General features: G+C 36.3%; 1 protein-coding gene across 1 annotated transcript in view; it reads left to right on the forward strand.

Annotated features, from left to right (window-relative positions):
- Nucleotides 1-66: 66 nt before the first annotated feature.
- Nucleotides 67-9923, forward strand: part of LOC140950116 (autophagy-related protein 16-1-like) — a 24353-nt gene continuing 14496 nt past the window's right edge. The window contains exons 1-10 of the mRNA XM_073399292.1: nt 67-180; nt 1815-1894; nt 2892-2929; nt 3082-3196; nt 3825-3898; nt 5129-5219; nt 6221-6310; nt 7960-8030; nt 8608-8676; nt 9392-9464. Coding sequence (XP_073255393.1) covers nt 78-180; nt 1815-1894; nt 2892-2929; nt 3082-3196; nt 3825-3898; nt 5129-5219; nt 6221-6310; nt 7960-8030; nt 8608-8676; nt 9392-9464 — 804 coding nt within the window. The 5' untranslated portion in view covers nt 67-77. The remainder of the gene's footprint in view (nt 181-1814; nt 1895-2891; nt 2930-3081; nt 3197-3824; nt 3899-5128; nt 5220-6220; nt 6311-7959; nt 8031-8607; nt 8677-9391; nt 9465-9923) is intronic.

Below are 9923 nucleotides of genomic sequence, written 5' to 3' on the forward strand. Positions count from 1 at the left end.
CTCACTAACCTCTTTGGCACCATGTCTCACAAGGAGTCACGCGGATGAAGTTGCACGATCAATCCCAGTCGTTCAAGATGGCGGGAGGGGAACGACTTAGTTGGAGAAAAAAAATATCGAAACGATTAGAAGCAAGAGATCGTCTGGAGTGGCACTGCTTTAAAGACGTCATAAGGGAACGTAAGTCAAAGCTCAAGTGCTACTGTCCTCGTTAGAATGTGATAAACCAAGCAAATTTAAGCTGACTGTCTGTTCGCACAATTTTCTGTCATGCTGAAGCTATATCATTTAAAGTTAAACAGATTTGTTTCCGGAACTTTTCATCAGAGACTTAAGTTGACGTTAACAAGATTCAAAAATGCTATATGCATTATATGATTCATTTGGAGTAAAGAGGATGGAATCTAGTCATTTAAGACTTTCCTTGAACAGATCGAATACTTTTAATAAAATAAAGCCTTTGCACTTGTCAATGCAAGAAAAATGATATCGTGCCAACTCTTGATGAAATCCGGTTCGAACTCCAAATATTTCCTGTCGCTGCAACATTTTTACCACAAACTTAAGATAAAAAAGAGCAGGTCAAGCCTTGGCTAAAATTTAAAAGTGAAAGATTTTGATCGCAAAATATTAACGAAACGTGAGTGTTTGCACTGAGACTTCTTGGAAACCAAAACAAAATTATGTTCAAGCTTAACTACAACGCTGTCAAAATTGAAAATTTTGCGTATTGTTTTATATATGGAAGAAATGGAAAAATGGATAATTTTCAAAGAAATAATTATATTGTTGAATTCATTTCTTGTATATATATTTTTTTGAACATCATGCAGGCTTTTCGTGTATATCTGGTTCATGGATGATGACATGCTATTTCATTGCAAAGCATATGATACACATTAACCTTGTATTGTAATGAAACATGGCCTAACCATCATCATTGTTGTTAGCAAATTCTATCTAAAAATGCTGTGTAAAACATTGTTATTATTCCAACTTAGCTGTTCCCTTTAATCTCCTGGTTTATTGTGTGCAATGTACCATTCCTCGTCAGGGCTCCAATTAAACTAGCTCTGCTAAATTGGATGCCCCTGGATAAATATTGAAATAAAAAATAATAATAATAATAATAATAATAGCCAGGGGTGATTTTTATTAATTTTTTTGCACAAAAAAGGGGGTGACATTTTGAGGGAGGCAATTCTTTCAAATTTTGCTCTCTGGAAGTCATGCCCTAAATATTTTGGTGTTTTTTTTATCCCAATAAATCAAAAAATGATCACGTCAAACAAACTGAACATGGAATTTCTAACTGTTCCAAATTTGGTTACTTGATTAATTTTCAGTGTCAACGTCATCTGCGTCAGAGCTTGAATCGTCACTGATCAGTTTTGCTGGATCAGATTCCACTTCACCTTGACAGGGAAGAAAAGATGGCAAGTGGGGTGGGGGTGGGGGTAGGCAATCATTTTCAATATTTCCGTCTAGGAGCGGGGTGGGGGATTATTCGAGGGAGGTGATTAATCAAGGGACGACTATTATTTAAGGATATAATATTACGGTACACACAAATTTATGGTTTGCTTCCTCTAAAGAAAAGAAAGTAAAAAGATTAGCCAACTTGACTTGACAATACCAACAGTGTTAAAAAACAAAAGATTAAATAAGGAAATGTTTTGCCTCATTCTGCACACCTTTTGTGAGGGTGGCCGTTAGTAGAGCTGTGACTGCTTACAAGATTGTCCTTGATGAGAGCTTCCACTGTAGCAAGTAAGAATCATCATTTTGATTTTATGCATTTATTTTTGCAACAGACAACAAACTGTTTGAAAGTGCGGATACTTCTAAATCAAGATTAGTTCAACTGGAAATACAGGTTGTTCAGCTTCAACAGGTGAGCATGCTGTTTCTTGTCCAAAAGAAATATACATCCCACATGAAAGAAAATTGTTGTAGACCTTTCCTTGTTCAGTGAATGCAATGGAATTAGGTCAAGGCTTGCATGGACAATAATAATCAATAAATAAATAAATAGATAAATTATAATTAATAATAATTATTAAATAATTATTATAAATAAATAATATTTATGCAAAAGAATCTTTCAAAAAACTCTTTGCAGTGAATATGTAGTTTTCCATTTCAATGTTGACTCTAAAACCTTTTTTTATGTTATCTTAAGCTTTCTCTCAATATCAAGATGAAAATTCTTTGAAACGTAAGGTAAAAATAAAAGGTAGGCGCATGGAAATTGAAACATACTACCTAGGGCGTACTCTGGCTTTTGTCAACCCTTACCCATAGGCAGATGGTGAAAGAGTGACTGACCAATCACAGCCTGTGATTCACCTTTTTGTATGTTACATAATCATTATTTCGCCACTGGTCATGAGACCTGTGGGCAGGAACAAAAAATTCAACATTGACATGGGGTTGGGCCATTGTACATTGTAAAAAAATTCCCCTCTGTAGGGAGCTGTCTTAACAATTTTCATTTTTGTTGCCAGTTATGGAACTTTTCAAACATACTAACAAATTTCAACCCTAATGGATCATTCATCTGTTTAAAATTTACTGTGCTTTGCAAAAAAACTTGAACTCTAAGTTTCAAAAGCCAACTACTGTAATTACCATTTGCATTCTTTGCTGTCGTCGATCATAGCAAACCTCTTAGTATAGGAAACGGAATTTTACTTCAACAAGTTCAAAAGGTCATAGTTTGTGATTTGTGATTGGTGGATTTCAATCCATTTTGTGTATTTCTGTGTTTCAAGATTCATTGGTTGTGATCGTAATAAATTATGGTTGATGGTAGCAAAAATGCAATTATTATAAGCTGGCTGTTGAATTTCAGAATTTGCTGTTATTAAAATGCTTTGTTTACTCTGTAGGAAAAACTTGAGCTTCAGGGACGTGTTCAAGAATTAAGGTACTACCCACTAAAATAATGAATAAATTTTCTAAGATCATTAAGATCTGTTCATTATGTTGCGATTTATCGTAAAATAATCTTTACTTCCCTTTCCTGTGCTCCTTTCTTATGCTTTTAATTTACACTCAATTCTTTTGTCCTTTTTTTAGTTTAACAGGAGGTGGTGCCGGGGGTGGGGCTGGATCAGAAAAAATAGCTCTGTTGGAACAGAAGCTCTTCAAGTTACAAGAGGAAGTGACTGAGCTTCATAGACAAAGAGGAGAGGTATGGTATGGCAGTGTTCACACTATCTGCGTAGGCACAGTACCTAAGTCCATGCTGGAGTACAGTACCCTATGGGCACCAATGTGAGCACACCCTTTTTTCAAGTTCCCATGCTATAATTCAGGCAAGGTCGCAAGCACAAAAGTCAAAAGGCACTGGGTCTTTGTGTGGACTTGGTTTTGGTAGTTCTGGGGCAGTCCACTGCTTTATACTTGCTCTAAGCTTATGTTTCAAAATGGCGTTTAACTGGGTGAAACAGAGTAACTACAGAATTACTCACATCAGGTACTCAAGGTGTGAACAGAACACTATTTTGTGCTGGTATCCGGGACAGATATGGTATAGAAGTTCATCTAATATATGAGTGCTACACCCTGGAACAACCTTGATAATGATTTGATAATTTGTTTCTAGGTATGATAATGTATACTATAAACAAGGAAAAATAACGATAATTTAAACAAGGGATAAAACTGAACCACAACTTATTAAACTACAAGTATATATCTCTAACTGCTTGCCAAAAGACATATATGTACTTGCACAGGTAATATTAATATGTATTGGCAGTTAGTTCAAGCCCTGGTATTTACTTTGTCATGTTAATATTGTTTTTGTTTTGATTTAGAATGCACAAAAGTTGTTGGACGTCAACAATGCTTTACGACAAAAGGAACAAGAACTTCAAACCAAGGAAGGGCAGTAAGTGTACTTTATGTTTTGACACAAACAAGTGTGTCTGGTTACTGGATGACTGATTGTCTCCTTCATCCTTTTTTGTTGTTTGAATTGAAGAGGATGTAGAAGAACCCACGTCACTGTTCGAAAAGAGGATGGGGCATTTCCCCAGTGGTGTAGTCTCCCTTGCACACATTATTCAAATCATGGACTGTGTGGGTTAAAGCCCAGGGGGATACTCCCTGTATAACAACCTTTACGGGCAGACTCGGCCCCAAAGGGTTACTTTTTTCAAGCTATAGGTACATGTATATGAAAGGGTAGGAATTTCACTAGTTGAAGTATTTTATTGAAAGGGTAGGGAAATCTGTCATTTCAGTCTGTAAAAAGGCCCAAAAGCGCTTATACATGCATTTTATGGCTGCAAAAAAGTTGAGAAAACTTTCTGGTTTTGTGGTTTATTCATATTTTTAAAAAATGCATTTATAGTAGTTAAAAGGGATTCAAAGTTCTAACCTAGCTAGCTATGTGAAAGGGGTACCTACCATTTTGAAAGGGATACCTTTTCTGTCAGTATTGGTGTATAAAAGAGTAAGCAATTAAAGTGTTAGACCTCAAAGGTAGAGCCTCCCTGTATAAAACTTTTTTGAGTACCCCTTCCCCCGGGGTTACGGCAAGCTCGTGAATGGACTGATAGTGGCTGCCATTGGCACCTTTGTATGCTAACGTCCAAGCTTACTGTTATTAAACATGCAGATAGTATAATTTCAAGAGGATATGTCTGCTGTCCTGTCATCCACAAAATTATTTCATTCATTCATTCTTGTTGCTCGCTTTGTACTGTAGTCAAGATTTTTTTTTACAAAACAGCTGTTTGTTTGTGTGAGTTCTTTAAAAGCCATTTCAACTTTAAAACACAACATGGTATTGAGCAATGCTAAGTTACTGCTGTAGTCACATATATATGATTTTCATATATTCATAGCTTCATCATCATCCTTTCACGGATTTATAATGAGCCAATTCAACGACCTGCTCCCAGTTGGCTTGTTAGCTCAATCGGTAACAGTGCTGCACCGGCATTGCAAAGGTCAAGGGTTTGAATCCTGTACAAGCGTGAATTTTTTTTTCAGGCCTTCTTTTCACAGCTGCAAAAGTTGTGTCTATAACTGCGATGATCTACTTTCATATAATTAGATTTTATTAATGAATTGATGATATTAGTATTTAATTTGATTGTTATTCTGTGTTTAGATTTGAAGATTTAACCATTAATAAACAAGACTTGGATAAAGAATGTACACGTCTACAGCAAACCATTATTGAATTAGATGCTACGTGTCAGGTACTGTAAATCAGGATTGCTAGTAAAAGAGCACGTAATAACAGTGCTCCTACTCCACCTCGCAGCGGGCTGGGCGAATTCCCTAGATCTGCTCCTGTTGCTAAGGATGATCCTTATATGGATCCTCTCATTAATACATGCTTTTTGTCATCATTTGGTTCTTACTGGTTGAAGTCAAGCTAATAGAGAGCTTTAGATTCTGAGACAGGGACGACTTTGAGTACGAGATTTTCTCAATACTAAGTAGTGCTCTTGAGTGAGCCAATGTCATTTTGCCGGAAAATGTGATAGGCGTCATAATTCTACTAAGAAATTTAGCAAGAATGTCATAGTGGCAGGAACAAATTATCAAATTTTAGAAGTTTAATCATTTTGGGACTTGGAAAGGGTTAAACCTTCTCCAATATGATAAAAATAACCTCACTAATTTTTGAGGTGAAGAAAGGTACAATGAAGCTTTCCAGGTTGATTACTTGTATGTTTCGAGAATACGTGAAAAACCTTTCTGTTAAATCTTGTACCCATAGTCATCCTTCTTGTCCTCGAATCTTAAGGCTTATCCCGTCCTCTATCTATGTTACAACACTTGAAATCCAGGTCTATGGCTGTATTTAAGAATAACTTTGAGTGTCCGTGCAATGTTCATGCTGCAGAGCAGCACAGTCTTTTGCATCCTCTTCAGAATATCTCTCAATCGCACACCAAAGATCTTACTCTTCTCGACATCTAGCTTCCCCCCACCTCCCCCCCCCCCGAAAAACAGTGCTTGGTACTTCTCTGTCATCTCAAAATCCTTCTTCACGCGATTGTCCAAGCTGTGTGGACAGCTTATTTCCACAGCCAACACCCTCATTATCATCATCATCATCATCATCATCATCATCATCATCATCATCATCATCATCATCATCATCATTAATTAATTAATTAATTAATGTAATTAATGTAATTAAAGACATCTTGTGAACAATGTACCATGATCATGATTTATCTCTTTTTAGTTGGTAAAAGATGAACTTCAAGCTCTTCAACTGGCATATTCAGCATTAGAGGAAAAAAATAGAAAAACAATTGAGGAAAATCAAGAACTGGTTAGTATGCAAGACACTAACCTCTTTTTAATAGACATGTTCAACTCAGAAAATGGTGTAGCACCAGTTGCTGAATTTATTGTATGGCAAATTTTCACCCCATTCTTATCTCCACTGTCTAAAAAATTAACAACCAGCTGTGTTTCCCACTGGCTTAGCTCATCTACCAAGTAGTTTCCTTAAAACTTTATTCACTAACAGTATTCAATTTGAAAAAAAACTGTTACCTGATCCTTGCATGGTACAGCACTGTAATTAAATTTTAGTACTTTTACAGTCAAACCTTGTTTTACGGACACCCACTTAATGCAGAGACCTCATTATTACAGACAGTTTGCTTTGTCTCCAGGCAAAGAAAGCCCTTTAATGCATTATCTCTAAATTCACCTTGTTTAATATGGACGCCCTGTTAATACGGACACTTTCCATGGCCCCTCAGTGTCCTTAAACAGGGTTTGACTGGAGGACTATTATTTATTTTAAGTAATTCACAACATGATATGTAGTTTTATACTTTGTTGAAGTCTTGAAATTAATGAATAGAGTCAAAACTCTTATAATGGGCACCTTTACAAGATGGACACGTTAACGTTGAATGACTCGTTATTGCAAAGCTACCGAAAAAATTTTACAAGAATAGTATACTGAGCGCTTAAACCTTGCTGAACACTGGAACCCAAGTGAACTCTGAACAGTTGTACTAGGCTTTTATAGCTAGACGCGTGTCTGCTGGCATAGCCAGTAGCAAAGGCTGTACTATAAGACAGCTCAGAGTTGCATGTGCAGACTCTTAGCCATGAATAGTGCTTTGAAAATATTGGCCAATGCTGTGGCTCGTACTAGCCTGCTTAAGACAACAAGGCCGGAAGTTCTACGCGAGAATACGATGCATCTTAGAGTTCACTGACCTTGGCAGCTTGACTACACAATTCCTTTGTTGAAAAGAGCCGCCATGAATGGATTATTGATAACTAGCGTCACGTTCCATTAACTACATTTTACTGGCGTGACAGTAAAATTGCTTTTTACAAGATGGACACCTTGGAAAAACAGAAACCTAGAGTGGTTGTTGGTCCCTGCCTTTCTTTAGCTCCTTTAATATTTAAATTACTCTTTATGTGATGGACATCACTCTTAGAGGGACAATAATATTAGTGCCTGTCCTAAAGGTGTCCATCTTAGAGAGAGTTGACTGTATTTTTAGACAGAATCAACCAGGACATTGAGTAATTTTGATTTTCATAATTGGACAAAAATCTTGTACCGGAATAATTTAAAGCATACTGCATTCTTTCTTGCATTTTTCAATGGCTAAAGGTGGAATAAATCATCTGTAGTAACACCGAAAAAAATTCTTATAGGAGCCTGAGAAAATGAATGTCAAATTTTACAAAATTACATCTTACACATGAAATTTTCAGAATTTTACCTGTGTAATCACAATTCTTTTGAAATTTGACATTCATTTTCTCGGACTTTCATGAGAGATTTCCTTTGGTGGTACTACATATGATTTATTACATCTTTAGCCCTTGAAAAATGTAAAAAAAGAATGCAATATTCTTTAAATTATTCTGGTACAAGATTTTTGTCCACTGAAAATTAAGCATCATTTAAATTCATTCTCCTGTTTTTTTTTTTCTTCATAGATAACAAGATGGATGACTGAAAAGGCTAAAGCCGCAAATGAAGTAAATGCTCAAAATGAAATGCAGTTAAGGTGATTGTAATTTTTTTAAAAATTATTATGCAATGCTCATCAACTACATTGTAGGTAGAATGATCTGCAGATGAAATCAGGGTTTCTGACATTAAAATTTGAAGAAGGCAGCATGTGTAAGTACACGTAGATTACTTCACCTTTTTTAGTTGCAACAATGTTTTAAAGAATCTTTCATCAATTCTCTAGTTACCTCAATTCAGAGGGGAAAGTGCAAGCCAACCTCTTGGAGTGATCCTGAAATAGCTGACCTTTTTGTTGGCAATTATTTGCTTATCAGTGGAAAGCACCATGAATGAAGAGAATGACAGATCCTTATAGCTGTCATATACTTGCCAAGTTTTTCTGAGTCAAATACATGTACATGTATTTTCATCTTGCCATGACCGGTATTTCAAAAAATGTTCCAAAAAGATTTCTGACAATTTGCCGAAAATGTCTGCAGATGTTCTGACTACCTTTGAGTACTTCTGCTTTTGTTTAGTTTTAAAGCAAAGTTAAGAGATCCAATACACTCCAAAGTTTAAATGTTTTTATGTGTAAAATTGTACAGTCATGTTGTTTATTTTTCCTTTAGAATAAGACAACAAAAGCTTCAAAAAGAACTTTTAGAGGCATCAAAAGAGCCTGTGAAAGAGCCCTCATAGTAAGTACCCGGTACACTGTCTTAATATCAAAATTGTCATCAGGTGATATGGTGAAACTGTCTCAGCCATGGGCATATTTAGAGGTGGGGTTTGGGGTTCACCCAACCCCTACCCTTTTGCCTGGTATTGTGTTAAAAATTTTATGAATTCTCAGTAAATGCTGTCTTTCACATCCTTAAGCTTTGGACACAGATGCTGTGGCCCCCTCTCTCTAAATGTTGTGGCTCTGCCCCTGTCAGCTCATGATGTTCTCTGTTTACCTCAGTCCAGGGACAGCACAAGGGAGGGACCAGGATGCCTCACCTTTGCCCCCCCCCCCCCCCCCCCCCTCCTCCTGCACCATTTATTTTAATTGACACAGCAGAAATGTATTGTTAGGCCTGTTCACACTTAAGGTGATTTTTCTGTGCGATTTGTTCCATGACAAAGAAATTGATTCCCTCTATCAGCAGAAAAGGACGGGTAAAAGGGTAAAAGGAGAGCTGGCACTAGCTTTTTTTTTCATGGTTTTTGTTCCCCAACGTAATAACCCCCAGGAAGTAATAATTCCCTGACGCTGCTTGCTAATTTTCAAAATTAAAAAGTTAAAAGAGTAATTTCTATCAGAATTCAATGGTATGTTGGCTATGGCTAGTTTGCCTCTATCACAGCGTCTATATCTTTTCCCACCTCCATGTATCTCATTTTTAAAAGCAGATTTTTTTTCTCATTTAGTAATTTTGAGGGACCAGCTGCGGTACCGTTTTGTGCCATTGTTTCTGTCCCGTCCTACCCTGAGAGAAAATTTGTAAGTACTCGCTCTAATAATAGAGAACCGTAGATTCAAGAAGGTTTTTTTTTTGCAAAAATGACATTAAACTTAAAGGGCCGAAATATTTAAATGAAGTGTAACTTAAGCATCAGTTTAACAAATCTTTGAACCTCCAGATCTCTTCTTTGGTGGGTTGTTTTAAGAAGATAAAATGCTTTCTTAGTTCTTCTCTATATGCTTTCATAAAACTGAACTAAAATGATGTTTGGATAAAATCGTTGGGCAAATTGAAAATGACTTAGAATGTGGTTTTGTTAAACACGGGCTAAACTATGTTTAAATATTTGGCCCAAAGTGTTTTTGTGTGTTTTTCTAAAAAAATATATACACCCCAAAAGCTTCATAATTTATGCCTTTTAACACCAGAAAAGTTAGCATGGTAATCGTTATTGAAGGAGGTGGAAGAAGCCCTCTACCGATCACAAAATGATAAAA

The sequence above is a fragment of the Porites lutea genome, chromosome 10 (genome assembly GCF_958299795.1).
Source record: "Porites lutea chromosome 10, jaPorLute2.1, whole genome shotgun sequence".
NCBI lineage: Eukaryota > Metazoa > Cnidaria > Anthozoa > Scleractinia > Poritidae > Porites > Porites lutea.